Here is a 17026-nt window from a genome sequence, read left to right as displayed (position 1 = left end):
GACAGCAGAGTAGATGTGCATGGCAGTATCGTCAGAGGCACAATTGTAATCTTGCTGCAAGCAGACGGTTCCCAATGGTCCTTGGTGGTAGAGCATGTGCAACATGTGACCAGATTTAGTTCCTGGATGATGTTCGGTTGTCACAATGCATTGATCTTGACGTGCGTCTGTACTACACAAACGTGTGCCTGGTTTACGGGTGTGAGAATGTTCCAAATACCACAGCTGAAAGCAGTAACACACCAACAATACAATGCGCCGAACATCTGCAGCAATCCGTCGATACATCTATCTAGTTCCCTGCAAGTCCACAGCAATCCGTCGATACATCTATCTAGTTCCCTGCAAGTCCACAATGTGACCCCGGTCAAATGGCTGCAGATGTTCAACAGGAGCACAAACTAGTCGGTGGGACATGGTTGTACCCCAGAATGAATTTTGTTAACACTGTTCACCTCTAACCTCAGCAGGTATTGCCTGCAGAGTCAAAACAGAGAGAGCACTAACAAGCCTCCTGAGCGCCATCTGATCACCGATGTCCATGACAAATCCATCACTAATACAACAACCCTTCAGAATGTTGCATTCCCCTCCCGGCAGTGTATAATGTTAAGATGTTAAGACCAGGTGCTTCCCTACAACTGAACACAAGACATCTAAATTTGGAATCTAAGGTGGGTGGGGGAAAGTTGTTGATAAATGAAACAATCATCATATGCAATTTTACGTTGCTGGGCAAGAATGAGAACAGGAAGATCCGTCTTAGGGTTTTTTTCAGGTATTACAGTGGGCATGGCACTGCCAAGCATTGCTACTCTAGTGTCATGAAAGAGTCAACTGGAGAGGAGAATAGCAGTGTTGGTATTGAAGCCAATAACGTGAGCAGTCGGCACTGAAGCTGGTAGATGAAGTACAGTCATGATGGGGAAAGACCTGTTGGTGATGCTGTTGATGAAATAGGTGCTTGGTGTAGGTACACGGCAGGTCTTTCAGTGGCTGTGTTCACAAGGGAAACAGCCAGAATGGGGTGGGGGTTGGTGTGGTTCATAGCAACTGAGAATGTTTTTGAAGTTATGTGGGTGCCTGAATACAATTGTGAGATTTTTTGGAAGAAGAAAAATGTAGGGTGAGGATGAGAAGTCTAAATGCTGGTTTTAAAATTTGATTGATTTTGTGTAGTCTAAAATGATATGCGTTTATGCAGGATATGAAGACTTATGTTGCTTAGGGAGTCTGGGAACAGAGTTCATGGCTCAGGAAATCTGGTGGTCAATCAATTGGGTCGGCTAACCTGTAGAAGTAAGGCATTCCTCAAGTTGTCATTCTTGGAGGAACGGGCTTTAGAAGTTGAACAAATCTGTTTGTCCCAAATGGCAAGGCTGATATGGGTGAAACCATTTTAGAGGAAATAATGCTAATGGTTGGTAAGTTTGACTTGTACAGAGGTCAATTTTATTATCCAGGAGATGGAGGTCAGCATCTAGGTGAGATAAGTGGGGGAGATCGGCGAAGTGAAATGGATTACTAGAATATAAAGCAGGTAGTGCAGGAATGAGTCAAGTAGGTTTGCTTTATGGTGCTAAAAGAGAAAGGTATCGTTAACGAACCTCCATCAGATTAGGAATTTGCTAAGGCACAGCACCAAGGAACCTTAGTTTCCCCATAAAGAGGTTGGCACATAAGGGGGGCCATCGTGGTGTCCATAAAGGTGATGCAAATTTGAAGTTGAAATGTTGTGGTTTAGGATGTACCGAGTGAGGCAGATGAGGAAGGAAATGTGGGGCAGGGCACTGGGTTGCTGTGTGTTCAAGGATGATTCAATGGCCATACGTCCATCAGTATGAGGAATGTTGAAGTGTATAGTGGAGTAACATCAACAGAAACTAGAAGGCAGTCAGCCTGAGGAGAGGGGATTAGGAAGAGTGGCAAACCGTCCTAGAAAATGACGGGTGTCACAAATGTAAGAGTCAAGGTAACATATAAAGGGTTGAAGACGTTGGTCAACCTGTGCTGAAATAGGTTCCGTGAAAGAACCTCGGCTGGAAACGATGAGCATCCTGGATTGTTAGCCTTAGAAGCATATGAATCATAAGAAACCTAGGAATATGGCACTGGTTTGGGATAAGGAGACTGGTAAGAGGATTCAGACTGTCCCTTGTGTGGTTTGCAGTGTCTGGCGTAAGTGGTTAAGCTGAGGGTAGGGGGAGATGTGGTTGTGTTAAAGGTTGTTATAGGGTCTCATGGTCAGTCTTGGCAGTTCATGACAACAATAGTGGATTCTTGCCAGCAGGAAGAATGATGCCAGAGTTGTCTTGTAGTCCCCAACAGGTATGGATTTTTTTTTCTTTCCCCTCCCCCAGGAAGGGAGGCTAGGAATTTGAGGTCAGATACTCTGGTGAGGAGGAAATTAGGTACTAATTGAAGGGGATGTTCCAATGGAAGCAGTTGAGGTTCAATATTAGGCGAACTCCTAAAGTGAGAAAGGATGGTTCTTTATCATTTGGTAGTGACTGTCTGTCGTACTGCAGTGACAGAAGAGTTTCAATAGTGGATATCAGCAAGAATTGAAATATAACATATTTCTCTGAGGGGCAGAAACTGAGACCTGTGGACAGATGTTTAATTGTTCGTAAAGCTGTGATGTGATAGATACACAACTATAGGTTGCAGAATATGTCAGGGTATCTGATAAGGATTCTGCAAGTGGTGAAGGTAGAAAACATTTGAGAAAACTGAGAATTAGTGCAGCTGGCCTACGGAGGGTGAAGAGATTTGCCAGAGATGGAGTGGGGCGTAACAGAGGGGTGTTAGTTGCCTGATGACCCCACGGCACAAATGCCAGGTGTGAGAGAGGGATACATGCTTTGTGTGTTCAGTTTATGATGATGATGATGATGATGATGATGTGTAGTGTGCTGGAAAAAATCGTGGTTGCCTTAAGAAGTATGATACAAATGAGTGCTAGGTTTTCAAATGAGATAAGGAGTGAAATTCTGATTAATCGCATGTATTGTGAAGGGACGCGTTTGGCAAGGTTTATGGAAGATTGGTACTAGAGAGCCAGAGTAAGTTGTCATATGGCAGGTGGCGAAGCAGAAACAGGATACTTAAGACTTAGTCCTCGAGGACAGAGGCCAAACTGTAGACATGAACTCAGAAAGAGAAAGAAAACTGAGAATGACTGTTACAATTCGTAAAACTATTCTAAACAAAAAGGAAGATAAATTCGCAACACAATTATTGTAGCACAGAAAAAGTCTTTTCTGCCAGAAATGAAATAGACCAAATTAGATGTAACTACAATATATGTCCATTACAAAATGCCAAAGTGGCAACTTGCCAAGTCATGGTCATCGTCCATGAGCTCCTGGTGGTCAGAGACCGTCTGTGAGACGTCTGCAGCGTTTGCTTTTGTCATCCACAGCAGACTCCCAGTCTACTGGTTCTACAGGTGCCGTACTGTATGTCCTGCTTTGTGAACGCCTCCACTTCCTTGCTCTGCTGGTAATCTCTAACATATTAAGATGTAGACTTTTTGGGCTTACCCGATTGTTCAGATTTCCATCCATCCTCCACGGGAGGTAGTTCCTGATCCATTCAGACCAAAAATATTAAGATGGTTTGCAAATTTAATACTTTTTTCCCCCCCCTTCTTTTTTTAAAATACATCTTTTAACTGACCTGGCCAAGAAGTTATGATGACCAATTTAGCTAGTATGATAGAATTCTACATTAAAAAATCACCAGGGAGCCTTGAGTTGTACTAATTTTACTGTGTTGTGACAATCTCTACTTCAACACAAGGCAGATGCCCGCATCTCTCACCATAACATCACACACTATTGCAACAATTTCACAAAGAACATTTTCATCCTTCACATTTCTACCTGTGTATTAATCATTTAAATAATTATACTTGCAAAGTTATGAAGCAAAACTTACTATGCATTTCAAGGTGATGCTCAAAATTCTATGCAGAGCACAGTACAAGAATGATATGAAATCTACATTTAAGATATTTGAGGATGCACAATTTCCATGCACAACACGCTCTGGACCTCCTAGTCTGCTAACTGTTCAAATCGTGAAGGCTAAGCAATCATACAGTTGAGAAATTGAATCATCATGGTCCAGTTAGACTTATAATATCCAGATATTTACTATTTCCCTAGAGCCATGTCATCTTGAATGTATAATTATGTAGTTCATTTTCGATTTTCTTGTTTCCGATTATTTTCCAGGAGCTGGCAGCTCTTATGGAAGTAGGGTATAGGTGAACAGCATGCTATCATAATCAATCAATCAATATACATAGTTCCCTTCACTTCACTATATGCTACATCTCACATATTGAGAGCTCAAGAAATATTCAAGCTGCAACTCTGTGCGAAGGGCTTTGATTCAATCCTATTCAGCACATTTTTGCTCTGCAGCAGCTTTCTTGATTCACCAAGAGCCGATTCATTCTCCAGTTATCATTTTTGAAAGTTTTTAGGTATTTCTTATTCGTTTTTCCAATCGTGTTGAATTTGTAACAATCTTTTCCCTGTAAAGTCTGATTGGTAGTTGTGATAATTTGTGAATTTGATATTCCACAATTTTGATTCATGTTTTTATTTATCACCAACAACAGAGTCCTAGCGCAATGAGAGTTGAAGCTGTATTAATTTACCGCGGGCAGCCGCGTTAACATGCTTATTGATCATGCATTACGAAGGCTGGATGACATCACATGAGTGGCAGAGATCTCAAATAAAAGAACATGTCCTGAAGAAAGAATTATGCATGCATGCTGTGTGCCAAGTATAGTGATGTAGCATTTAAAATAATTTGTTAAACTGCGATGTGCAATTTCCTATAGGCATTACTGGAGAAGATGTATTCTACGTCAAATATAGCGTAAAAGGGGCAATAATTTGTGTACAGACAGCAAAGAGACACTACAAAGTTTACAAGCAAGGTATTTTATTTCAAGACATTTTATAAAATCACAGACAAGTAATGTACAGTGACTTCTCAACATACAGATACTGCATCAGAACATTAATGTCCAAATTTGCAGCAGAAGCAACATTATAATCACTGTGATATGTATTAAATGAAATTACCTCCTTCTGGAAGATGGCCTGCGAGAAGGAGGGGGCATACGATGTCTCTCTCTGTCTCGCTCTCGATCTCTATCCCTTTCACGTTCTCTATCTCGCTCTCGTTCCCTCAGTCGAGGTCTCTCTCTATCCCTTTCTCTATCTCTCTCCCTTTCAGATGAACGTCGGTATCTATTCCTTCTATCTCTTTCTCGGTCACGTTCTCTCTCGCGCTCCCTCTCACGATCACGACTAGAGCCTCGACGGTGCCGTCTATATGGAGACCGTGAACTGGAGCGAACTCTGCGTTCCTGCAAAATGGAATATTACAAGGTTTTCACTTTTTTTTTCCTTAGATGAAAGTCTTTCTAAACATATTTAAAAATAAAACAGGTGACTGTCATGTACATGTAAAAGAAGTAAACGGGTACTAAAGACAGTCCATATTTTTATTCTTTAACCAAGTTATTAACTTTGTAATATTATTATATTTCCATGCAAATACCAGTTAATGGTAAACATAATTTTGGCATACCTACTTCTAGTATATAAATTCATAACAGTCAATCTATGTACAATGGATTAACTAAATGATAAAATGTTTTGAAATGATTGTACCCAATGACCTTCATTGGGTCGTAAGAATAAAAATGAGTCTAAGCCCATGAGCGTGTGCTCGCTGAGTGTCTCCCTGCTGATGAGCTTCTATTCCACATTTGCAGTGAAAAAAATGTAGAGTGGAAGCACAGCATAAACTCGAGTGTCTGGAGCAGTCACTTCGATGAATTCAGGATAGTTCAATGCTGAACATTGCACAAGATAATGTGGAATTCCAGTCCAATTTTATCTCCATTTTAAAGGAGAATGCAATTCTCCTTTTTTTTTTGCTATTTGCTTTACGTCGCACCGACACAGATAGGTCTTATGGCGACGATGGAATGGGAACTGCCTAGGAAGTGGAAGGATAATTCTCCTTTCAAAGTCACAATTACCAAATAAGAAACATAAGAAAACAAGTGCAATAAATGCACTTCAGTGTGATCTACTTGCTAAATTTAACTTAAATAATTCTGTCCTACAACTTTTGGTAAAAAAAATTACAAAACATGAAAACAAAACTGAAATATAAAGTAGATATAAAAGAATGATTAGCACACTGGAAACAAACCAATATCGTTGTCTTCTATCCCTTCAAAATCCCTATATTAAGCTGTGTTATTATCCTTCAGTTACAGCGCGAGTCCCATCACTGACGCATCCGTTAATACGAGCGATTAAGCGTCCACAAATTTTTCCTGTATCAATATTTATGCACCCAGCCATTATACTGCATGAGAGTGATCATCATCTGTATTGTTTCGCCGCTATATCCACTTATTTAAAGATATGAAGTTCATTAATGTTTCCGTATTGAACTGAGATCAACGATAAGATATCTATTCGGTTCAACCTTCTAAATACTAAATAGGTACGTGTTTATGTTAGAGATACCTTTTACTCAACTTTGGGACCGGTTTCGACATAAATGTCATCATCAGCCATAAAAAGATCACAATATATAAGCTAAGATACAATCTGAATCTTTGTATCTAATTTTAATACTCTACACTGAAATTAAGTCAGAATGTTATACACCTCAAGATATAGCAGAGCGCATCACTGATTTCAGAGGTTAGTTTATATTTTCTCGCGTTTGGTTAAATTTCGGAGATGCTATTGCCATGTAAATTTATAGCGAGATGTTATCAGTTCTCTACTGGCAATGGGAATTTGTTTTCATGATACATATGAATGATAAGAATTTCATTTGGTCCGTACTGAACTGAGATTACAATTAAAAATATATTCTGGTTCCACCTATTCAATACAATAAAACTTATTAATGCAAGGTTACTTTACAAGTCAAATCACAATTTGGACCAGTTTCAACCTCCAGTCAGTCATCTGCAGCCTATCGTTCAAAATGTGCAAGGTAAAAATTCACTGGCAAATAACAAGAGTACATAGAAAACAAACTTATTTCATATGACGAAAGCTTATTATCGTATAAGAAAGACGCACGGGGTATTGAAAAGTCTTCTAAATTTTTCAAAAGCTGCGAGGTAAAAAATTCACTAGCAAATAATAGACATAGAAAAAAAAAAAAGAAAAAAAAACCTTTTTTACAAGACGAAAGTTCAATATCACATAAGAAAGATGCACTGGGTATTCAAAGGTCTTAAAAATCTTGATGTGGAGATAAATAATTATCTTGATGTTGGATTTTGTAGTCATATGTTTTATAGATTAAGAAACAAATAGCTGCTTGTTATAGCTTTTACGGAGGAAAAAAAAAAAGAGGGAAAAAAAAAAAAAATTGAAATTAAGCACCAGTCATTAGAGAAATAAGTGCAGTATTGGAACAATTGAGTATCACAGAAGACGAATGAAGGTATTATTAAATGAATGCTCAAAGAGTTCTTAAGACGGCAAAGTGGTCAATCTGAAGGTCAAGTCGTACTGAACAATATTTGAGAATAATTCCCAGTTCAATGTGGAGATAGAGACATTTATAGAAAGTAAAACTCAATTTATGAGGTGGATAAGAGTAAAAAGGCGTGAGAAAATATAATATAAAATTTCATATTGTAAAGAGTTTATGACATGCAGTGAGGGATAATATTTGGAAATGAGTAAGAAAAAAGAGGGGAAAAAAGAAGATAGTAATTTGAAATAGAGATAAGAGAGATAAAAGAAAGGAGGTAAGTGGAGTGGATCTAAGTTGGGTCAGGGGGTTGAGGTAACTGGGGAAAAAGACTTGGAAAGGAACTAGGTAAAGCATGGAAAATTGTATTTGGGTTTAAAGAAGCAGCTTTTTTTAAAATGAAAATGAGAAATTCAAAAAGAATATTCAGATTTTCTGAAATATTGTTTAAATTGAAATTGAGATTGAAGTATTGTCGAGGTGGATGAAACAATTTTCGGTTGTGGAAAGGAGAGGGTCTTTATTTATTATTTCAATTACTTGTGTGTCTTGTTTTATGTTAGTGAAAGTGTGTTTAAAATAATGTATATGCTGTCCTACACCAGAGAATTTATTATATTTTAAAGCATTAACATGTTCTAAATATCTAATATTAGTTACATCCGGTTTAGCCTATATATGAGGAATGGCAGTTGTTGCATTTAAACCTGTCAACTCCTGATTTTGAAAAAACACTAGATTTGTTGACCGAGGTATGGAGTTATGTAAGAGATCAATATTCCTGTTGTTGGTTTTGAAAGACATTTAAACATTATGTTTCTTGAAAATGTTGGTAATTTTATAAACATTTTTGTTAAAAGTAAAGGTGGAGAATGCTGAGGCATTAATTTTTTCTATTTTCTTTTGTTATGGTGGTCATGGGACGGTGTTTGAATTTCTTAATTATTCGATCTATGAAGAAATTGTTATAGCCGTTAGATTTAACAATAGCATGGATAGCATTCAATTATTTTTTAAATCATTTTTAGACATTGGTATATTAAAGACGTGAAAAATTTAGCTATTGTGAGGTGCACGTTTATGCGCTTGTGGGTGCGTAGAATCTTGTCGGATATTAGTTGCTGCTTGTGTTCATTTTCTAAACATTTTGTAGGATAAAGAGGTAGGATGTCCGTTGATAATTAAATCTAAAAAATTTACAGCTTTGTTAGTTTCGGATTCGAGAGTAATTTTTTATGAGAGTCAATGTTGTTGAGAAGTGTAGAAGCTGCGGTGTTTATTTCTTCATTCATAATATCAAGAAGCCTCCGTGGCTCAGGCGGAAGCGCGTCGGCCTCTCACTGCTGCACACCGTGGTTCAAATCCCAGTGACTCCATGTGAGATTTGTGCTGGACAAAGCGGAGGCAGGACAGGTTTTTCTTCGGGTACTCCGGTTTTTCCTGTCATCTTTCATTCCAGCAACACTCTCCATTAACATTTCATTTCATCTGTTAGTCATTTATCATTGCCCCAGAGGACTGCGACAGGCTTCGGCAGCCGGCACATTTCCTATCCTCTCTGCTACATTGGGGCTTCATTCATTCCATTCCTGACCCAGTCGAATGACTGGGAACAGACTGTGGATTTTCATTTCGAATAACGAGCGTATCAACATATCTGGCTCAAAAGAGGATACTGATAAAATTATTATTATTATTATTATTATTATTATTATTATTATTATTATTATTATTATCAACTTTTGTGTATTCTAAAAAGTCTAGATAGATCTCTGCCAAGATGCCTGAGGCCAGTGAGCTCATTGCTAAGCCATCTTGTTGATACATATAGCGCTGTCAAAGGTGAAGAAGTTCTTATTAATGGCCAATTTTAAGATAGAAATAAAGTTCTGAAAAACTTAACAAAGATGTTTTGAAAGTTACCAACAGATTTAAAAAAACAATGTTAATATATCTTCCAAAACCAACAACAGGAATACTGACCTCTTACATAACTCTACCTCGGTCAACAAATCTAGTGGTTTTTTCAAAATTAGGAGTTTACAGATTTAAATGCAACAACTGCCATTCCTCATATATACGAAACTGGACATAACTAATATTGTGAAAATGTTTATGTTTTCTACGTCTTTTATTTGATAGTGCATTTTTTACCTTGCACCTTCTGAAAAATTGAAAAGACTTCTGAATACTTTTGAAGGTCAGGAATGTAGTGTCATACCTGGACATGACATTCAGGGATCACTTCATTCCAGGAAAGAATCTGAGTGTTGATGAAAGCTCTGTAGGCTTCAAAAATCGTGTCATGTTCAAGTGTTACAATAAGCAGAAACCAATAAAGTGGGGACTCCGTATTTATGTATTGTCAGGCTCGAGTACTGGATACGTATGTGCGATTGCCACACAATCACTTGTAAGGCCCGATTTACCCTTCACTTGCAGGACAGTTATCCATTTCATTACAGAAGTTTTGCAAGCCACCAACAAAACTAGGTTTCATGTCTTTACGGACCGGATCTATACCAGTTATGACCTTGCCGTTGAGTTACTGAACTAAAGGTCCGTATTACAGGCACTGTAATGGTAAATAGGAGAGGTCTGCCATTACAAGTGAGAAAAGCCGCAACAAAGTCGTTCATGTTATAGAATCATAATGAGAACTAGGAAATGGTACATTGAACTCTTCTACCATTTCTTACATGTCACAATTGTGAATGCCTGGATTTTGTATCGACGAGTTGCTGCCAAGCTGGGTAACCAAAATACCATCATTCCAGGAACATTTAGCGCTTTCACCCTTGTCAAGTGAGGCTGTCAATCATCCCAAACCGAGGACGGCCAAGTTTTGAAGAAGGTGACCTCATAAAGAAGAGAGAGAAGGCCCCAGCAGCAGTTTACCCTCCACAAATAGTCTGTCGAGATCCTGTGCAACACTGGCCAATTCACAAAGACACTACAATGGTACAAATTTCCCTCATGTAAGGGAAAAACCCTGACATTTCGTGAAAAGTGTGATGTAGCATGGAGTATCACAAACAAAAAGAACTGATTCAAGGACTTTCATCTCAAGTGAGCAAACTGAAAATGGGAAATGAACCTTGTAAATAAATATGTCATCTGTGCATGGTAGGACTAATTAGTCACCTGTACGTTTTCATGCTAAAACTCTGTCAAAACCATTTTAAGAATTTTTGAACTATTTTTCCCTTACTCTGGATTAGATTATGCATGTCTAGAACTAAAATAAAGAGAAAATAAAAAATCATGCAATGCAGGGTTAACTGTAACACAAACTCCTTTCCCTCCTTTTTGAATGTGTCTGTTGGTTTAGACTGTTTTCCAACACTGACTTCTCCTCAGTACTGCTTCAATTTCTGAAAGATAGACACTGGAGAAATGTGGGTGAGGAAGCCAATGTAAGCAAAGAAAAGCATGCTACTCCATGTACCTACTAGACAGTTGGTTGGTCAAACTGGCAGATTGCTGCAAAATTAGGGATTTCTGACTTTGGCATTCACTTAGCTTTGAAGAAAGGACAAGACAAAAATCAAGTACATGTTAGATATCCTTGAAGAATATCTGCTGCTGAAATTAACAGAACAACCAGTGTCAGTGTCGACTATCCATTATCATTCATGTGATGTTGGGTTGTGTGGATGTGCCTCTGTCAAAAAGCCTTATTCAACATGCAGACATAAATCTTAGAGACTTCAGTAAACCAGACAACACAAGGATTGAACTACTGACCAGTGGAAACAAGTGCTCTGGACTGAAGAGTCAAAATTTGAGAAGTCTGGGTCAAATTGTTGTCGGGCAGCAGTCATCCAGGAGGTGACACTAACAGTAACTCTGTACAGCATGGGGATGGTAGCATTACAGTTTGTGGTAGCTTCAGTAATAGCAAGGTGGGAAACTGAGACAGACAGAGCGGAGGGTATCTTTAGGAAGTAGCAGTACCATTACATTCTAATCAGCAATGCAGCACCATGTGGAACTCAACTAATTGGAAAAGGGTTTGTTCAGCAGCAGGACAACCCGAAATACATGTCAAAGCTATGAAAGAAGTAAGTAAAATTATAAGAATTATAAGAAGTTTGCTTAAAGAAATAATGACGCCACCTGATGATACAACAAAATCCATGTTACATAGTCCAAAGAAATTCAGAGGTAATTCAGAGGTAAGGCTAATATTCAGCACTATAATACCTGTAGTCGCTTATTCCCAATTAAGGACATACAGCTGCTTAATGTGTGAAAATTTTCCAATGAGCAGAACATGGCGCTCCATAAACAAAACATCAATATAGAAAGTCCCCCTCTAAAACCCATGGAAGAAATCTGCGAGACATAATAAGAGATCGATTTTTCAGTTTTTGTACACCTATGACCTGAAAGCAAACTCCTGGATGTCTCGCAAGTCACCTTTATCTTCATCCGAGTACATAAATGCTATAAAAATGTTGTGAAACCTGACCGTAATAAGATCGGTTCCCAGCAGAACTTTCAGCTCAAGTTTTTGCTACCCAAACGGTCCGAGGCCAACACGCTTGGACATGTGCTGGGGTACTGTAGGAGCACCAAATTATTGCATAACAATCGTCACCCTTGGGTAAGGACATCAATTGCTCAAGGCCTGAGGCAACATGGATGGGAGGTGCACAAAGAAGTTCACTGCATCTCTAATGATGACTCAACAAGAATAAAAAGTTAAAAAGCAATGGTGTTAGACCCTACTATTCGCTTTGAGAAGGATCTACAACAAGTTAGGATGTTAATTTTTTTAAACAAGCAATTTATATGCCATGTCTTCCATATCAATCAGGCAAATATAATATTCTTCTTGATCAATGGGTTGTCAGAAGCCTCCTGTTTGGATCCAGAGGAACCCTACTGAAAAACACAACCACTATCCTTCAAAATTTGAATATTGTTTTTTATGACAGAAAATCTTATTACAGGATACAATACATATAGTAGTGAAACAAGAAACATACCTCGGTTAACACCTTTGGTAAAAATCCGTTAGGCTCTTCCGTTTGTTACCTTTTGTCCCTTCACGAAGAAACTTCTCGTCAATACCACGCAGCCGAGATTCAATAAATGGAGCTCGTCATCTGCGACTCTGGGGGTTGCTTTTGTATGCGACTGGTGATTAATTCATACCTGAGAAACAGTGAGGCTTCCCCGATTTTCCAATAACTAGAAGTTGTAGTTTTTCGGATCCCGTCATATTAGCTCCCAGCATCACTGTAAACCTTTCTTTACTTGTTAACTGTTCCTCACAAACCACGAATGCCATATTGTACAATTAATGTTTCACAAAATTCTAGTTACAGAGTATTTTTTGCTTCAAGGGAGACAATGTTTGCTTCAAGAAATTGAGAAATCTGTGTAAAATAAATACATATAAAGAATAGGCCAAACGGCCGGGAAATTTAAGTTACTTCGAGATACTGAAAATTAGAGTAATAGAGGTTCGAGATATCGAGGTTCGACTGAACATGTAAAATTGATGGTGCATTAAGCAGTTGTCATCTCCAACCTGCTCTACAGATTTGAAAACTGGATTCTATATCACCGTAATATGAAGAAACTAGAACATTTCCATCAATAGAAGCTTAGCTATATTATGAACATCAAATGATATGACTACAATCCAAAGAACAGTTCTAGAGAGGGCAAAGATGAAGAGTATAGAGGCGACCATCGCTGGTCACCAACTCGTATGGATTGGATATGTCGAGAACATGGAAGATGGCAGACTTGAAAAATTCTGTACAGTGAAATTAGCACAGGCAGGAGACCAGATAGTGCCCCTCTGAAGCACTATGAAGATCAGATTAAGAAGATTAAGAAGATTAAGGAGCATTGACATTGATCCAAGTAGTTGGTATTGTGACCGTATCGGCACAATTAGTATTTATTTCAAGTGATATGCTTGGTTAGGAAGCAGGCAGCAGGCTCTCTTTGTGTAGATGTTGGGAGTATCATCAGGTTGTGCAATAAGACGCCCGCCAGAGAGGCGCCTCACCCGCCCACCGGGTGGCTTAAAGAATCCCCGAACTAGGCACACGTCATAGAAGAAGCAGGAGAAGAACACTATTTAGCGACTCCATATTGGAAAACAAATGCCAGCGTACAGCGATGCCAAAGCGATCGGGCCAAATTTAATGCATTTTTGGCGTAAATAAGGCTTGATTAGCAAAACTGCACCCGTCAGAGCAGTGTGCTGAATTTTGATGGAATTATAAAGTCAGGAGTTCTGATAGAAAATACTCTCCAAGCGAAAGGCGTTGGTAAACAACTTATATAACTCCGTTAGCGTACGTACGCCTAGTGAAAAACCAGATGCCTTCGGGGACTCTCTACTTCCCCTCCAAGCTGATAAATTAATTACTGCAGATCCGCCGAACATATTCAACTCCGCATATCATAGCGTACTTGTGCATAACCAAGTCACACAGTCTAGCGTATTGCTAATTTCGACAGGCTGGTTTATCCAGGAGCAGTTGAAATAAAGAGTGGGGGATGAACTCATTAAACCGCCCCTACCGCCAGGGCCAGTATAAGTTTTCTGCACTCCCAGGGAGCTTCAGCATTCGTTGAGGAGCTTTCGACGGGAAACGACGGTCGGTTCGCTATCGAATTACCGCTCCATTGTATACTGTGTGAACAAAGCGGGAGTGAAATCTTTCAGTTTTTTCGATTATAATTTGTGATAGGCAACAGAAGATTACGGTAATGAGATGTACTTTAGATCTCGGTTGCAAAGTAGACTAAGACTTTGTGAAATATGAAGTAGGGCTTTGTATAGCAACAACTACTTGATAGTACGCAGAATTTCTATAGGAGAACAAAGAACTGTATAAATCCACGCTGTTTCTGAACAAAGCGCAGGTCAGATTATTAACTGATTAACAGGTAGTGAGGAGTGTTCCTGAACTATTAAACCATACAGAAGATAGGGATAGAAAATTCTGCATCACGCGGATGCTGGGAACGCCCGGCTTAACAGTGTAATAGACTAGCTGAAAGTAGCCGATAATAGTCATCTCCATGCAACTGTCAGTGGGTAGACAAGGAAGTAATAGGAGTGAATGGTGACACGTGAGCAAGAAATCGATAAATTGTGTAAATTACAATCTAATTTCAGTGATCCGTGTGCTACAAAAATGGATTACGCGAGACAAGATATGGAACTTCTGAACTCCAGGACTATAGGATCCAGCGCCATGGAGTAATCCAACGTGGGTAAGCCTCCGGAACTTTCGGAGGGGGCCGAAGACATCAACCGTTGAGTACAAAGTTATGTTTCTATCCCAATGCTAGTATTTCCCTTTGTAAATAACAGTCATGAAGTATAGGGTTATAAATAACATTAGTAAATAGGCTAAATCCGCCTCAGAATGGTCGGAAATCCTTTTATTCATTTTTGTTTTAATTAATTAGATATGGGAAGGGAGTGATCCTATGTTAGTGTATAGAATATGGGACCCCTTTTTAGTGGCTATATTTGCATGTTATCATATTTTGTTTATTTAGTGCTGAGAAGGAATTGAGGGGGGAAAAGGAGTAGAATGCTATGTAGATTAATAATGTAGATCTCATCCGAGCAATTGCCTAAGTTACGCAGGGATTAGCGAGGTGACAGAGTCATCAACAAGTGCCCGTATAAAAGAAAAGGCTTGGGCTAGAATCAGCACTATGTTCGTAAAGATAGAGTTTGTTGCATGATAATATAAGTTGTGGCTGTACCTGAAGATGTTCAAGGAATGGAGTGCCGAGGTTTGAACCCCTGTCCCCCATTACACTAATGAGGTTACACATAGAAGGTCTGTTAGTGTTTTGGCAGGATTTAATAATTTTAATTAATTTTTTTATTATTATTATTATTATTATTATTTTCTTAATGTAACTTGATCAGTGTTTTGATACCGATACATTTCAAGCAAAAGGTTAGAGGGTTATTATTATTATTATTATTATTGTTGTTATTATTTTACCAGAGGTATTTTGACTGATGATTTATACCGATAGATTTCGAGCAATAGGGTAGTATCTGATAGGTACACACTCTCGCCTCAGAGGCGGAGAAATAGGAGTATTGCTGTGGTCAGTGGCTAACGGATGGTGGACTTTTGGAAGGAGAGAAGATACGAGTCGAACTCCAGACCTCCAGAGATATGAGAGAATGAAATGTGAATTAACGGTCGAATTTGAGAAATGATTCTCGTGTACTGAAGGTATGTGGGCTGGCCCGAGCATTGAATGAAATGTGCCAGTTTTCTAATGAATTAATTTGATGGACACAGAAAGAAAAATCCTAGCGGGAAGCAGGCTGAATAGTGTCTTTAGTCTCCGGACCGTGGGACAAGTGTCAGCCGTGAATTTATGGCTGAGAGGGGGAGAATCTGGAACAGGGAGGAATAGATACAAGCAGAAAGGTTGGTCGGACCAACAGTCTGTTTTCTTTTGAGAATAAAGACAGCAAGTTCTTTAATTGCCACGCCGTAGACCATGACCCACAGAGCAATGTAGATGTTTATTTTTGTTATGACTGTTCGATATATGATTAGATTAATTAGGGCTTGATTACAGTACCCTGGATGGAGACGACCAGAGTCTCAGGTTCAAACCTCGTGTGAGCACAGCAGGGATCAACAGCTCGCAAGACAGCGGGTTACAACGGGTTAATTACAGCCATTGTCTTTATTGATACATGTGTTTGATATATTTCTTTTCCAGGAAGTGTTTTGTTTACTTATAATCGATGTCGATTTGAATCTAGACTTCGTGAAAGTCCACTGGTAGTGATTGCAAATGATAATTCGTTGTTCAAGTCTGTGTTTAATTTTATATGGAAGACTTGAGTCCATTTTTATTTATTTTCCTTCTCCGTGTTTTGGTGACGGATTTCTGATGTGGTCAGAATGTTCGGATTAATTATGTTTTAATATTTACTTTAATGATTCCTAGAGTTAGCGACCATTCAAAAAGCGGACATTTTTCTGTGTGTAAATAGAGTCTAATGTGTCATACGGGATTCAGCCCCATGGAATACTCGCATTGGGGGGAACATGGCTTGTTTTGTTTTTGTGAATATGGTAGGGTCATTTTATTGTGTATGTCGTACTCAAGTGGTTTATGGCAAACCGGGTGATAGCACGCACAAAACAATCGCGATAATACACAAAACAATTTGTGTAGCATACATCCAAACTAATGTAATAGTTATGTAAGCAATATAGGACACAGGCAATTCAAAGTGATAGTATGTGAAAAGGTGAGATCATATTAACAACCTCTCGGTTATTCTCTGTTTTGGTAGAGAGGGATATGGATATTAACGTCTGTGTCAAAAAGGAAAATTTATTGGATTAGGGAAAGTAACAGCTAACGTTGCCGTTCACATAGATTTTGTCTGTGGAATGTGGAGGTAACAGCGGATGTCAATGGCAGTACGGATTTTTCCGGTGCT

At 38.8% G+C, this 17026-nt stretch overlaps 1 protein-coding gene across 3 annotated transcripts in view; it reads right to left on the bottom strand.

Annotated features, from left to right (window-relative positions):
- Nucleotides 1-17026, bottom strand: part of Srrm1 (Serine-arginine repetitive matrix 1) — a 638713-nt gene that overhangs the window by 231454 nt on the left and 390233 nt on the right. For all 3 annotated transcript variants that reach the window (XM_067135198.2, XM_067135197.2, XM_067135199.2), the window contains one exon: nt 5109-5395. In XM_067135198.2, the coding sequence (XP_066991299.2) occupies nt 5109-5395 (287 nt within the window). The remainder of the gene's footprint in view (nt 1-5108; nt 5396-17026) is intronic.

The sequence above is a fragment of the Anabrus simplex genome, chromosome 1 (genome assembly GCF_040414725.1).
Source record: "Anabrus simplex isolate iqAnaSimp1 chromosome 1, ASM4041472v1, whole genome shotgun sequence".
Classification (NCBI taxonomy): domain Eukaryota; kingdom Metazoa; phylum Arthropoda; class Insecta; order Orthoptera; family Tettigoniidae; genus Anabrus; species Anabrus simplex.
This window is presented reverse-complemented; position numbering and strand designations above follow the sequence as displayed.